This window comes from Mauremys reevesii, linkage group 7 (genome assembly GCF_016161935.1).
Source record: "Mauremys reevesii isolate NIE-2019 linkage group 7, ASM1616193v1, whole genome shotgun sequence".
Classification (NCBI taxonomy): Eukaryota; Metazoa; Chordata; order Testudines; family Geoemydidae; genus Mauremys; species Mauremys reevesii.
Window position 1 is genome coordinate 2,873,386 of NC_052629.1, and position 15,123 is coordinate 2,888,508.

General features: G+C 44.7%; 1 protein-coding gene across 17 annotated transcripts in view; it reads right to left on the bottom strand.

The window, feature by feature from the left end:
- The window catches only part of BTRC (beta-transducin repeat containing E3 ubiquitin protein ligase), a 172,349-nt gene that overhangs the window by 14,009 nt on the left and 143,217 nt on the right, over positions 1–15,123 (bottom strand). For all 17 annotated transcript variants that reach the window (XR_005601198.1, XM_039546860.1, XM_039546861.1 and 14 more), the window contains 6 exons: positions 11,794–11,890; positions 10,816–10,953; positions 10,069–10,187; positions 3,931–4,180; positions 3,391–3,509; positions 453–563 (listed from right to left, as the gene is read on the bottom strand). Coding sequence is in view for 16 of the 17 variants with exons in the window: in XM_039546860.1 (XP_039402794.1) it covers positions 453–563; positions 3,391–3,509; positions 3,931–4,180; positions 10,069–10,187; positions 10,816–10,953; positions 11,794–11,890 (834 nt within the window). In the remaining variant the exon portion in view is untranslated. The remainder of the gene's footprint in view (positions 1–452; positions 564–3,390; positions 3,510–3,930; positions 4,181–10,068; positions 10,188–10,815; positions 10,954–11,793; positions 11,891–15,123) is intronic.

Genomic DNA, 15,123 nt, shown 5'->3' on the forward strand with positions numbered 1-15,123 from the left:
CTGCTAGTGAAGGCAGGGGCTGGACTCAATGACCTTTCAAGGTCCCTTCCAGTTCTAGGAGATTGGTATATCTCCAATTATTATTATTATTATTATTAATTGTGGGAGCTGTAGAAAAAGCAGCGTTAGGTCTGGCCACTGCTAAACATGAGACACGGACCTTATGGACTCAGTGCTCTGATCTACTACATTCCTGGGCAGAGAACTAGCTGATCTGGTTGTCACTGATTCAAGCATGAGGAGTTCTGCATGGATCTGCCATGTGAAACTGCTGGAAAACACACACCACAGAAGACCTGTTCCAGAAAAGGGAAAGGCCAGGAGAATGTAACGCACTTCTCATATATTGACCATAAGTGTGAGAATAGCACAACAGACAACAGGTCTAATTTTTTTGAGGGAGGGGGGAGGAAGAGGGATGCTCGGTGTCTGAACCTCGTTAACAATCTCACCCATCATATGCCCCGCTGACTATCCTCTTGTTATCGAAGCGTATGCATCTCACCAACTCCTCATGGCCTTCCAGTACTCGTAAACATGCCCCGCACTCTATATCCCACAACCTGGAAGAGATTAGGAAGAGGAGGAGAGAAGATCTGAAAATCTGTTATTGCAATGAAGTGGGAGCTGACTATAATTTCTGTCTCAGACTATAATTGGTCAATGGGTTCTTTGGAAATAAAGATTCTGATGGTGCTAATGTGGAAGATCTTGAATTCATCACCCCACAACCCACCCTTTTTCCTGCAGCTCAGTTGGAGCATATTTTTCAAAGAAAACTCTGTTATGTTACGTTCAGGTTCTAGTGGGTATGAGGTCAAGTGACTTGACACATGGCAAACGAGCAACTCTGAACAGTTGGCCCTGGCTCCTAATCTGTTCAATCACCTTGCAGCTCGGGGGGAGGATGCACAGCACCACGGCCGCAAAGCATCTCTCTCTACCGAGGAAACAGCTGCAGTCGGAGAAGGACTCAGCTTGGTGGGATGTTTTACACAGAGGCAGAAGTGTAGCCTTAGTGCATAGGGGTGCTGGCAGAATGGTTCATGTTTTAAGGCCAGAGAGGCCAATAGATCATCTAGTCTGAACTCCTGTATAACACAGGCCAGAGAATTTCACCGTTACCCCTGTATTGAGGCTAATAACTTGTCTTTCACTAAAGCAGGTCCCAGAAAGGCATCCAAGTTTGGATTTGAAGCCATCACGAGATGGAGAATCCACAGCTTCCTTTGGAAGCTTGTCCCAATGGTTAATCACCCTCACGGTTAAACACTGGTGGATTATTTTTAACTGGAATTTGTCAGGCTTGAACTTCCTGCCATTGGTTCTGGTTACGCCTTCCGGTACTAAATAAAGAGTCCTTTAATATCCATTAGTTTCTCCCTGTGAAGAGATTCCTACACCATGATCAAGTCACGCCTTGATCTTCTCTTTTCTCTGCTGATAGTTTATTTGGAACAATGAAATACCCTGGCCTCAATGACTCCCTGTATTGAGTTATTCGGTTTAAATGCCTTGAAACATGATGGGCCCAGTTCCTCAGCTGAAAAACCAGGACAGCTATGGTGATGTCAATGGCGCTATTTGACTTGCGCCAGCTGAAGAGCTGACCTGAAATCCCACCCAAATCATTTTCAGATAGACTATATCTCTAAGGAAGACGAACTTTAATTTCCTAGCTTTTTTTATACGCTCTGTATTTACAGAATTGGAAAATCATTTAAAACACTCCCTTTTGGAAAAAAAATTCTTAGGGATTCTAAAGGTTTTCAACCTCTAGGACGTCAAATTTCAGAAGTTACAAACTTCAGATTTCACATCATGTTTCACCCAATTGAAGGCCAACACCTTGTATCTCAAGTAAATTAAAATCAAACCTACATCAAGTCATCCACATAGATTACTTAGTAAGCTGCCCTCTTATCACCTTCCCACAGATACCCACCACCCTCAAGCAATGCTTGTCGAAGGCTGGCAGAGTAAGTGAGCAGGTAAACCTTTTACCACGCCTTGAGGGCCACTGGACTTGGGTTCAGCTAAGATTCACTACCAACTTTCATGAAATTCTAGCACAATTTATCTATCAAGTAGGAATTGTATTCAGAGTAAAATAAGAGTAATTGTATTCCTCTTTAGGCTGATTACTGTACTGACATTTTTGTTGGTTATTACAAGTGGTATTTTAGCTGATTTTCTAAATGCTGTGAAATTTTACTATTTCCTATTCCCATTTCTTTTGGTTCTGAGTTTCAAAGTACTGTACAAAAAAGGATTTATTCAAATTCAAAGTGCACAATCTTTTTGCCGCACTTAGGGGCATTTTAGAAAAACAGTACAATGTAATCACTGCCCATTTCACTGTGTAAAAGGAAGGAGGAGTCAGTGATCCCTCAATCCGTCTGGTCTGGTCCTTCTACTATGTCATGCCATCAAGCAGACAGCATGCAAAATTTGGCACGGCACAGCTGGTTCAATCACCTTGCGGTGTCACACACAGGAGTGTCAGCTTCCTGTGGGATTCAGAGTAGGAAAAGGTGGCTGGTTGTGAGGAAAAGCACCCAGCAAACAAATGCCTCTGTATTCACCACTGACAACAGAGGACTGGTCAAAAAGGAAAGTAGATTGCTGCTGCGCAGACAGTCCGTTCCCAAGTTTCAGCTGCAGAGCAAAGTCCCCTTCTATCCCCGCAGGGTGAAGGGAGGCAGCCCGACCACCCATTTGTATGATCCAACCACTTACCATGGTCAGTTTTACGTTGACTCAAGTTTACTGAACAACGCTAGTTAAGGAGATAATCGTACATCCCTCTAGCGGCAGCTGCATGATTTACCAAGAAATCCTGACTCCCAGCATGAAAGGGGTTAAATCTCAGGCTGCCATTAGGGCAGCCAAGAAAGTGCAAGAGCGAGAAAACTGAACTTCATGCTCTCAACCAGCTGTTCCAAACTATACCAGATGCCAAGCACCACAAGAGGAGTTTGGTGTGAGCCCAGGAGATTTCTGCAGAGGATTAAATGCTTCTTATTGCATGTCTGACCCTTCAACTAGACACATAGGCCAAATAAAATACCACAAAAGGACATCATGCAAAGTGGTGCTTGCCAGCTACTTCACACCCCAAAACTGTCTAACCAGTCTGACTCGCTGATTAGTATGGCACTCTTGAGACAGGAAGGCTACAAGGCAAAGCAGGAAAAATGGCTTTCTATACCCCCCTTCGGTAGTTCACAGCATTCTATAGCAAAGGCAGCCCAGTTGCAGGAGAAATGGGCACAGACCATTTCGGTTATCTAACTTCAGCATGTCCCAAGTGAACCAGAGACAACGGCCTTACGTGAGCCGAGAACACCGCGCGCGCGCAGAGCTCCCCAATGGGAGCTTGCCTCTCACCTGATAGTGTTATCTGAAGAGCCACTCACTACTAGTCGATCTCTGTACTGCAGACACGCGATGCCTCGTTTGTGGCCATTTAAGGTGCGCACAAACTCGCAGGTACTAGTGTTCCAGACCTGAGATGGGGAGAGAAAACACACAGGGCCTAATTATTAAGAGGTAACTAACGGAGGTGAGGGACCTGAGAGAGAAACGGGTGTGTCCACAATGTTCAAAAAGTCATCACAACCTCGAGGTCACAAGTCAAATTCAAGACATTATTGCTGATGTAGGGAAAGCTACCTTACCAGTGACATATGACTACAGCTTTCTACAGTTAACAGACTGACTCCTCACACATAGAGCTTTTATTTTATTATATTAGGACTTGTCCCCAAATTAAACCATAGCACTTTGGAAACTGATTTACAGTTTATGTATGAATTGGCTTTTTTCTGAGTTTTAATATCACCAACTCTTATGTTCTCAGGAATCTGGTCATTCTTTTTGGTCAACACTGACAAGTGCTGTAAATAAACAGCCTTTGAAATTTCTCACCTTTATAGTCCTATCACCTGATGCTGACACAATGTACTTGTCATCGAAGTCCACTACGTTGACAGCAGCTCTGTGTCCTACCAGGACCCTTCGCAGGGTAATGTCTGTCGGGGAAGCCATGTCCCATACGGCAATGGAACGGTCTTTGGAACAAGTCACCATCATGCCATTGTTAAAGCGCAGGTGCAGTACTGCTTCGCAGTGGTGAATCAGCGTGTTTAGCATCTCGCCAGTATTTACGTCCCACACCCTGAAATTCACACAGTATTTCAAACCAAGGGAAGGGAAAGAGGGTGAAAAAGAAATTACATTTGATTTTTCTGCAGGAGAAGAAAAATCAAGTCTTTGGTTCGATGACAAGCAAACACCACATACTAAACCTAGAATCTGCTGAATAGTTAGTTCATTACAAGATATATCACATAAACCAGCTGATTACAAAAATATTAGAGGAGTCCAGCAGCCAAAAAACCTGCAATGCAATTAGCCCCATAAAAACAACACAGCAAAGCGTTTTGTAATTAAGTGACTGTGTAGTGCTGATGAAAGGTACCAGATTGACAGCCCTGGAGATTGAAGTCCCCTGTTAACTCTGCCTGCAGCTCTCTCACCTCCAAAGATATGCCTGTCTACCCAGATCTGGGGAGACCCAGTGCTAGAGGCAAGTTCACCCACAATGGCCCATTCAATCTTCGCCCTTTCTGCTGTGACTGCCAACAAAGGAGACAATTTTCTATAGTAGCAGAAGACCAAAGTATGCTTTTTCTTTGTAAGCAAATCTAAAAGAATCATTAAAAAAATTACACTATTGGGTTAGATTGGTTTCTAACAGCAGCAAATTATTTATCCTGAACAGACACAAAGGAACCCTACGACATTTCAGGAATGTGTTGATAAAGCACAAATTAATATAGAGTTTTTATGTCAATTGACCATTAACAGGCACAGTCTATTACACGCAAAGGATAACTTGTGGTTAAAAGAATCAGGTACACGCTCAATTTAAAGAGCTTCTATGACGTGAGTTGGGGATATTAAAGTTTTAAAACGACACAGTTCCTTTCGGTGCATTGTTTGCGAAGGTATTTACCTCAAGGCAAAATTCCTTCCAGCAGCTTCCTGCAGCACTACCATACCCTGAACCCCAGCTACGCTAAACTCCAGCCGCATAATGGCTGTATTAGCAAATAGCAAAAGGCTGTGGAAATTGAATCCCTCCTCCCTTAACGAAGCTTGCAATTAAACACGGCAGGGATGTGCAGGAGAGAAGAAATGTCACTCATGTTTATGAAATACAAATGCTTGCTTCATATGCTACAGTAACAATGCCCAGTCTGCTTTGTGTGCTCTAACTCATCATGAAACTTGGGCTGCAGCAACTCTCAGTCCTAAAAACTAGGGGGTTTTGAAGAGTGCATGCCACCTCCCATTAACCCCTCTTAAAGCTACAGCTCTTCTAGTAGGCTTGGGAGGCCTCCCTCCTGTCACAGAGCAAGCTTATTTGAAAATGCTGTGACGCTGGCAGAGCAGGTCCCCATGTCTCAACTGAACACTGAGAAACATATACCTGGAATCAGTCTGCATCATCTGTGTGTCAGTATTTTTCAAATAAGTATTAGAATTGTAAGAATGTATTTAGACTTTACTGAATGCTTGTGAGTGGCTGCCGGCATTAATCTTGCTTATAGCATCTGTATCCCTTATTGTAAGGCAATATTAGAGTGGTTGTATTGTGAGGCTCTGTGACGCCATGGCACCAGACAGGAGAGAGACATTAACTAGTGTGAAGTGCTGATATCCAGCCAAAAGTGTTAGGTCCTGTCTCACAGCGAAGGTCCCATCGACACTTGACAGACGACTGTGGGACGATAAAGAGGACAAAAAATGTTTGTTGTCCATCTCATCCCCCCACCCTCCATGAAGATGAGCCATGCAAGTGGATTCCTCCCATCAGCTGAGATTGTAGCTCAGAGCACAGGGTGGGGAAGGGAATAAAAAAACCCTAACAAGAAGGAACCAGATCTCTGTGCTGCTTGGACTCTGGCAGCAAGGTTTTAGGCATACGTAAGAGGCCCCCAGTGCCCAGCCTGGGTTACCCTAAAGGCCATACACAGCTTGCTGATTATAGAAGCTTCTATTACTTTTTGACACTTAAGATTATAACACATGCATGCATCTACGTTTACCTGCTTTAACCTTGTAAATACCTCGTTTCCTTTTCCCACCTAAGAAATCTGTAGGTAGTTTATTGTAGGATTGGCTACCAGCGTAGTCGGTGAGATCTAAGGTGCGACTGACCTGGAGCAAGTGACTGGTCCTTTGGGACGGAGTAATCCGAATATTGCTGTGATCCTTGGTGTAAAACAAAGGCAGGCTCAGCTGGGGGCGGGGGAGTTGGATCAGAACACCCAAGAGGACTGCCTGGGACTCCATGTTTGGCTGTTATAGAGCCTGAAGAGTTTCTCTCTGATATTTAGTTGGTTAAATCTAAGTATAGAAGGCTCAGCCAATCTGGGGCTTGTGCCCTGCTTCCTGACAGGGTGCCCGGAGGTTGGTACCCATGCTCTTGAGTCACTGCAGGCAGCATTACACCTGCCATTTGGGATATGTCCACACAGCTCTGGGAGGGTGTTTCCTAGTGCAGTCAGGCAGCTCTGCTCAAGCTCGCATGCTGAAAATAGGAGTGAGGCCACAATGGCCTAGGCAGCAGCTTGGGCTAGCCACCTGCGTACAAACTCACCCAACTCCCAGGGCACGTACGTATTCAGGGGGGTAGTCTGAAGCGCTGCCTGTACCGCCGGGGTCATGCTGTGAAGTACACTAGCTGCTGGGTTGGGATACCTTTGGGGTTTGCTCTGCATGAGTCCCGGATAAGCATTATTGCTGGCTTGGAAAATTTAACAGTAAGAAAGAAAGAGGAGATGAGCTCACTCCAACCTTCCTTTGAGTCACTGCTCCTCAACGGCAATGCGATGTGGTGAAAACACACATCGCAGCTGGAGTCTTACATTTACACATTCATTGTGCCCATTCTTTTCAATCTGGAAGCATAACTTACAACATTCCCATCTCTGCTCAAAGGTACGGAAATCACATGCCTTCCCACTGCATTTATTTACAGGCATGTCTACAGTGCTCATCGCTGTTATCTGAGCATCTCTGTTAGAACCAGGCATTGGCATTACCAAACCCTCCCATGAAAATCACACCCTCACATTGCAGAACGACATAAGAATATCACTCCATCCAGCAGACATCCGAAAAATGCCAGGAAGAGCTAGGCAGCAGATATAGTCTTCGGGGGAGGCCTTTCTCTTGCACTCCTGGGGAGCCAGTTGTACTGCACTATGCGTGCGTGTGCATATATGCACCTTTATTTCCATCCATAAACAGCCCACACTTTATTACAGGTTATAAAGCACCCAGCCAAATGGTAGGGGATAGCAGCTATGCACAAGGGCTCAACTGAATCTAAAGAACTCAGCCTGAAGTTCACCTACTGGCACATGTTCCAGTGGTCAAGAATCACTGTCCCAAAGTCCTACATAGATAGAGAGATTGGTAAGTAGTTGTGAGTAACCAATTCAATGAAAATCATGGAGTCCCAGGCTATGTAGACAGACACCAGTCTATGGTGGAAAGCACGAAGACATCTGACTCCAGTATGCAAAGGAATGAAGGCCGTGGACTACAGAAATGCGCCACTAGAAAATCAGCAGTATACGGAAAGGGCTGCCACACTGACAAGGAGCTGGTGATCTAATGATTTATCTGGGCAGGTGGGTGCCTGAGATTTTGTACTGGAGAAATGTTAAAGTCCATCTGTATATCCAACTGGATGAAGCCCTCCTTCTCAAGGGCTAAAAGTGTTCCATCCTTAAGCCTCTGGGGTCAGTGCACATTTATAGATACAGCGGGGAATCATAGAACTGGAAGGGACCTCGAGAGGTCGTCTAGTCCAGTCCCCTGCACTCAAGGGAGGACTAAGTATTATCTGGACCATCCCTGACAGGTGTTTGTCCAAGCTGCTCTTAACAATCTCCAATTATGAAGATTCCACAACATCCCTAGACAATTTATTCCAGTGCTTAATCACTCTGATAGTTAGGAAGTTTTTCCTAATGTCCAACCTAAACTGCCCTTGCTGCAATTTAAGCCCATTGCTTCTTGTTCTATCCTCAGAGGTTAAGAAGAACAATTTTTCTCCCTCCTCCTTGTAACAACTTTTTATGTACTTGAAAACTGTTATGTCCCCTCTCGGTCTTCTCTTCTCCAGACTAAACAAACACAATTTTTTCAATCTTCCCTCATAGGTCATATTTTCCAGATCTTTCATCATTTGTGTTGCTCTTCTCTGGACTTTCTCCAATTTGTCCACATCTTTCCTGAAATGTGCTGCCAGAACCGGACACAATGCTCCAGTTGAGGCCTAATCAGTGCAGAGTAGAGCGGAAGAATTACTTCTCGTGTCTTGCTTACAACACTCCTGCTAATACATCCCAGAATGATGTTTGCTTTATTTGCAAAAGTGTTACACTGTTGACTCATATTTAGCTTGTGATCCACTATGACCCCCCAGAACCCTTTCCACAGTGCTCCTTCCTAGGCAGTCATTGCCCATTTTGTATGCGTGCAACTGATTCTTCCTTCCTAAGTGGAGCACTTCGCATTTGTCCTTATTGAATTCCATCCTATTTACTTCAGACCATTTCTCCAGTTTGTGGAGATCATTTTGAATTTTAATCCTATCCTCCAAAGCGCTTGCAACCGCTTCCAGCTTGGTATCATCCGCAAACTTTATAAGTGTACTCGCTATGCCATTATCTAAATCGTTGATGAAGATATTGAAGAGAACTGGACTCAGAACCGATCCCTGCGGGACCCTGCTCGTTATGCCCTTCCAGCATGACTGTGAACCACTGATAACTACTCTCTGGGAACGTTTTTCCAACCAGTTTTGCACCCACCTTATATTAGCTCCATCTAGGTTGTATTTCCTTAGTTTGTTTATTGAAATGAAGTATCCTAGGCAAGGACCCAGCCTGCAGTTTGACCTGCCCACTATGGACTGGGAAACGACCGAGTCTTTACCAGCCTTTTCTTTTGTACTCAGAGTTAAACATAATGCTGCCCCATCCAATCTCAGTGCTGCTTAAATGTCCCAGTAAGAGATGTGGCATGAATTCTGGGTTTATGCAAATGGCAGGAACCAACAGAACTCCTAGCACCACAAACCTGTGTGTGCAATATGCAGGGGTTGAATTTTAGGGTCACCTGCTTATGACTGGTGGCTTCAACGTGAGTTTAGGCAACCGCAGAGAGGCGCCTGCAGCCACAGGAACAGGCGCATGAGTGCAAATGCTGCAGGAAAGGCAATTGCTGTAGCTTTGGGCCTGTTTCCAACAGTGCTGCTTGGAGCTGCATAGTTCATACTCAGACAGAAAGAGGGGACCTCCTACCCACACCAGCACAGGGAGACCTACTCTTCTGGCCAAGCTCTATCCCTCTTCCCCAGCCAAGGGAGAAATGCCCCTCCACTCCTTCCTACTAGATCACCAGCTGAACGGGTATTTCCAGATATTTTCATTTCGTGAAGTGAAATCATTACAATTTTGCCCACTCTAGTCTCCTGAACCATGCCTAGTGACCTTCCCATTTGGAGAGTAGATTCTAACGTGAACTGTCCAGCCTTGCAGCATGGCGATGAGTGACGAGAACAAGGTCACAGAGTGGTAAAAAAAACCATGTAGTTGAAATTTATTAAAGACACACAGGGGATCTAGCCAGGTATCTTGTGTTAAATCTAATGGAAGAGGCGTGGCTAAAACCCCTACATGGCTTTGAAAACCTAACCAAGGTCTTTAAAAATCTCTATCCCAGGGAGATGTGCAAATCTTAGTAAAAATTCACAAAAGTCTCCTTAACCCAGCTTGGAAATCTCCAGCCTTTGCTTATTTCCATTTCCCTGTGATAGGCAGCAAAACTTGAGTGGAAAATTGATTTTTAAACAAGTAGGGCTTCTCATTGGAAAGGAGATCACTGGAACTACTCAGTGAAAAAGGCTGAACAGAGAACAATTAAAAAAATATCTTTTCAGTACCGTCTGGGAGCACAAAGCTCAGTTTCAGAAGTACGTACCTGACGGTTGAATCAGAAGATCCAGTAATGATCACCCGCTCGTCATACTGTAGGCACAAGACGGAACCCGTGTGTCCAGTCAGAATTCGCTTGCATTCCAATGTATTCTTATCCCAGATCTAGGGGGGCAAACAGTCACAAGCCGCCTGGTATGTAAGATGTTCATCACTGTAGAAATGGTGCATGTTGCTGGGTTGGCTGTTTCGGTTTTTATTACACACTGTTTGTGGATCGAGCTTCCTTAGTAGCACAGAATGCACTTTGTTATTCCACAGGCGCTTGGGTGCAATATAAAACATTCTTAATATCTCTGGTTTTAATATGAATACAGGCTCTACACTTCTCATCAGGGAACAGGGTAGCCTGTAATGACGGGAGGACCAATAACAACACTGCTAGCAAAGTCCATTCTATAAGGAAGCAGAGCATTTCTTGCCAGGTGAGACAGATTTACACACTTTGCTGGGGGAAGGCTAGCTTGTGTGTACCAAAGAAAAACTTGCCTGGGCTAGTCCAGTGTTTAACCTTTTTGACACCAGGGACCAGCTTGCTGCCTTCCTAAACTGTGTCGGGGACATCTCAGGGACTGGCGCTGGGCCACGGAGCAGTTGTTTAGAACCGCTGGGCTAGGGCACCTTCTAAAAAGTCTCTTACCAACTGCTGCCTCCCACACTGAAATTAGGACACAAGATTGTTCCCGAAGCCTGCTTTACACACCCTAGCTTGGCCACCTCGGGGAGTTCTCACCTTGATAGTGTTGTCTCGCAGGCCACTTACTATCTTCTGATCGTCATACTGTAAACAATAAACCCCTTTGCTAGTTTCACTCCGGCAGTGGATTCTCTGTAAACTGTGCCTTCCACACCGCCAGTTTGATTCTATTGTCTTGGGGATGGGGAGCAGAGAAGAAAGAGAAGCAAATTAGAGAAAGTCCTGTTACATTTCCCAACAAGGAAGCCCATTAGATGATACAGCAGTCTCCCAAGGGAAGTGGCCATGGGGGCACTGTTGCTAGAGTCATTTGTAATGACGAAGTGCTGGAGAATATAGCGTGGGGAATGCTGTTGCATGGGCCATGTTGGGGACGCACAAGCTGACCTAAAAGGTTTTTTCCATCTCTAACTTCTGTGACTCTGTGGAGACTTCAACAGGAGGATGCTCAGTGACTAAAGAAGAGCGAAAGGTGGTATCCACCTACATCTAGCCGGTGGGTATATGGCCCCTGAGATCAGAGCAGCTGAGCACCTCTCCTGCAATTAAGAGTTCAAGAATAGACAAGAGGTGGTACCTTGCACAGAAGCATTTATGGGGCAGTGGTGCCACATGTTTGATGCCCTTCCCTTTGAATTTCACGGACTGTCCTCTCCGGCAATGCCTGGGTCTCCCTGGCTCAGCTCTGGCACCTCATCACCACCTCTCACTAGGCCTCACTATTTTTTCATAGAAAGAGCCATGAAACGCCTGAACGCTGTCCAGCTGTACACTGTGCAGATTCACCAGAATCTGCTACTTGAAATACGTCTGACAGCTCATGCAATTTACATTCAGGGAAGGGAGTCGCTAAGCCCTATGATCTTTATATGATAACTCCAAAACATGTGAATTTGGGGCAAAACATATGTATGCCATGTGCAACGTTTATCAAAACCAGTGTGAGGGTTTTTGCTGACATTTTAACAAATCAGAAAGTTAAAAACCACACAAAATTAAATGTTTGTTTCTTACCTCTATGTCCTGTATAATTTTTGGATAAAGTGCTCTATAGAAGGAGTTGGGTGGGGCAGTCCCATCAGGTGGCTTATTTTTAAATAGATACTGTCCCCTGGAACACAAGAAGCATTTCCCATTCAACACAGTCCATGTTTCAGCAGTGTTGGGCACAGGTTTCTAAGGCACTTTACTGGATGCATTGCTGACTGTAGGGGCAGGGGACTGATTAGCATTCAGGCATGGTGGACTCAGTAAGCACTGTTTGACCTGCACTGTGACTGGGTTGTATTTGGATACGTGACAAATTCAAAACGGGTATTAGCAGACACCTAGGGAATTGCAAATGGTTTATGCATACAGGCCACAAGCCACTATTGCCCAGGCTGTGAGTAACAGTGGTTCATACGTCTCTTGGCTTGTGTATCTATGATGTGTGTCGCTTTTAAAAGAAGGGGATCAAACCTTCACAACTGCCAAGGGGGAGGGGAGGGAGGCCAGCAATGGGAGAAAACTAAGGAAGGCAGCCCCCCCCAAAATATGTTACGTGCCCAAGGCTTGAAAGCTGCATTAGCGGGAGTGACATCTGCTTTGGCACATGGACATTTTACGGCTGCTGCTAGATTCTGGTAAGCAACATTTCATTAGTGGCTCCTTCCTCATTTCAACACAGATTTGGAATACTCATATCCCAAGCTAGATTTTTGCTTCAAAAAAAATTCAGTAAACGGCAATCACTTCCTGCTGTGTAAAGAACTTTAATTCCTCATCCTGAAGTTAAGAAGTCACCAAACACGGTGTGGAAGCTAGTAAACCCCACCATGGGCGTACTAACTGCTGTTTTGCCTGGCAACATGCCTTGCAAAGTGGAGATAGGCACAAATGCCTCGGAGTGTAATCCTGGCATCAGAGGCATGGCGTTTACACTGGGCCAGCTCTCTGCTCCTCCCCGCCACTACTCCATTACAGCATGATTAATTGTTCCAGAGCTGCATGTGCCTTTCTCGCCTGTCCCTTCCTCACAGCACACCTTGAAACTACAGTACACCTTGACAGCTTGGGCCTGAGCTAGACGTAGCATGAAACCTGCATCAGAAAAGCTACAAAAATGATCTGAAGCTTTTAGTTTACAAGGACAACACCACAATATAGTGCTAAACAAGCATTTGAAAGACACACAAGGGGAACGGTATATATTTAAATTCCCTAAGAAATTAGATTAAACACATGTTTTGGGGCAGAGCAGTTTTCAGCTCCATACTTGGGAGCCTGCAGATTTTTAGACTATAAGAAGTATCAGCCATTAACTGCACTGGAATGAAGGTTTGTGTTTCCACTCTCACTCTCCAGGATGTGTGGATGTGACCAGGAAGACACATGCATGCAAGCAGGCAACTGTGGGTACAGGTCCTAATCAGTACAGAGAGCAGTTGGTACAGTATTTGCACATGTGGAGTGCTTTTAGGAGAGTGAAGATGAATCACAAGGGCAATGTTTTGAAGACTTCCTGGGGAGTACGTGCTTTGGAGGTGGGGAGAATGCTTGAGCCAGACCCTGGAATATTTAGGTTACATCTGGGTTGGCCTTCAAATAGAACCAATTGTGGTTTAGCTAAAGAAGTGCTTGGAATTTTCACTGCATCCCAGGTGAGCTCTCATGCAAGACTTTGTCTTATAAAAGTAACTATTTCATGTCCCCTCCCCAACTGAGGACAATGGGACACTGCAGGGGTGCCCCAAGGACAAAGCCTAAGGGACATGTAACCATGTACACTCTCTCTCTCTATTACTGTAGGGTAAAAAGAACTCAATCAGCTGCAGGTTCTGATGACCAGAAAACTGAGTGTATTTTGGTCACTATCTAGACAGACACAAACAGTGCCCAGGTTTATTTATTTTTTTTTATAGTAAATTTTCTATAAATGCTTGTGCCAATCCATGTGGCCCCACTCATTCCTGGCAAGTGGTCAGTGTGGTCCTTTGTGTTGCAGAGTTTGGGCTCTCCTGTTGTAAGGTACCAGGAAGCAAGTGATGAAATCAAGCGGCCCATGCACTGAGCTAAGTGAAGAGCTATAAGCGAATGAGACCAGTCATCTATCACTCTGAACTGTCCATCTATTCACTTCCCTGTGCCATCCAAAGCACTGATTCCAAGCTACCAAGTGCTATACAGCAGATCCCCAAGCTAAATTAGATATTGCCTGCCTCTCTTCCCCACCCAACTATTCTTAGGGTTAACCTCCTCGCCCCTATCAGAGGGTATTCTCCCTAGGAGTACATGCTTGGGGAATTCCATCCTGCAACCAACGTAAACAGGGCACAGTGCAATCCTGGGGGTGCAGCATGATGATGGGGGAGGCGGGGTGTACTCCTAGCAGCAGCAATGGGCATCAATGTAAAATTCTAAATACAGAATGAACTATAGGACTGGAGACAATCATGGGGTTTCTCTAACATTTCCGCCTGTGTCTGCAGCTAATACTGTCACGAAATGGGGTACTGAACACTTCTGATAATTACTATGCTCCTGGAAGCAGATTTGCATAGTATTTAAAGGACAGTTCATAATCATGATTTACTTGTCTTTATAATCAGCAACAAACAGGGTAACAAAATTAACTTCAAAACACAACAGAATTTTTGCTTGCAACTTTGTATCTTTTTTTCTTTTTAATAGCAACTAAAATGCCTAAGCTGTCACTTTTATCTTGTTTATGAAATATTCATACCCAGCTTTTTTTGCAGCTAACATCCTGGGGACACCCTTGGAAAAGAAAATTATGTATTAAAGGCCTTACTCTAGAGGGGGAAAGTTCTAATGAAGTGTTAACAGAGCAGCTTCAAACTCAAGCGAGACCCTCGGAAGGCTATTCCAGCTGATTATTAACTAATCTATCTGCATTTCTAGAGTCCCCTACTCTCCACGGTACCTACCCTCGGCTTCCAGTTTGAGGATTGCACAGATACAGCGTAAAGCGAAAGTCTGCTGAGGAAACACTAATTCATATCACATGCCCCAGCTCCTAATCCTAAAAATGTTTTTCTGCTCTGAACTGCTGATGAGTTTATTGCCCTTCCTAGGCATATGCAGCTTCTTAATATGAAACTGAATGAGAGGCTGGGTGTACAGATTCTAAGTTTTTATCTCTCACTCATTACTGAGATACTGGAGCACCTATGAGATGAGCATGGAAAAAACATGCCAAAAACTGGTGGTAGAACCAAAAATGACCAACCTCTCCAATCCCCGAATTTTGCTGCAAACAAACGTCAAACTAGAAACAACAGGGGCTGACTACAAAGGTAGCATTACACACACACCATCCTCTGTCCTAGTTGGGTAAGAAGC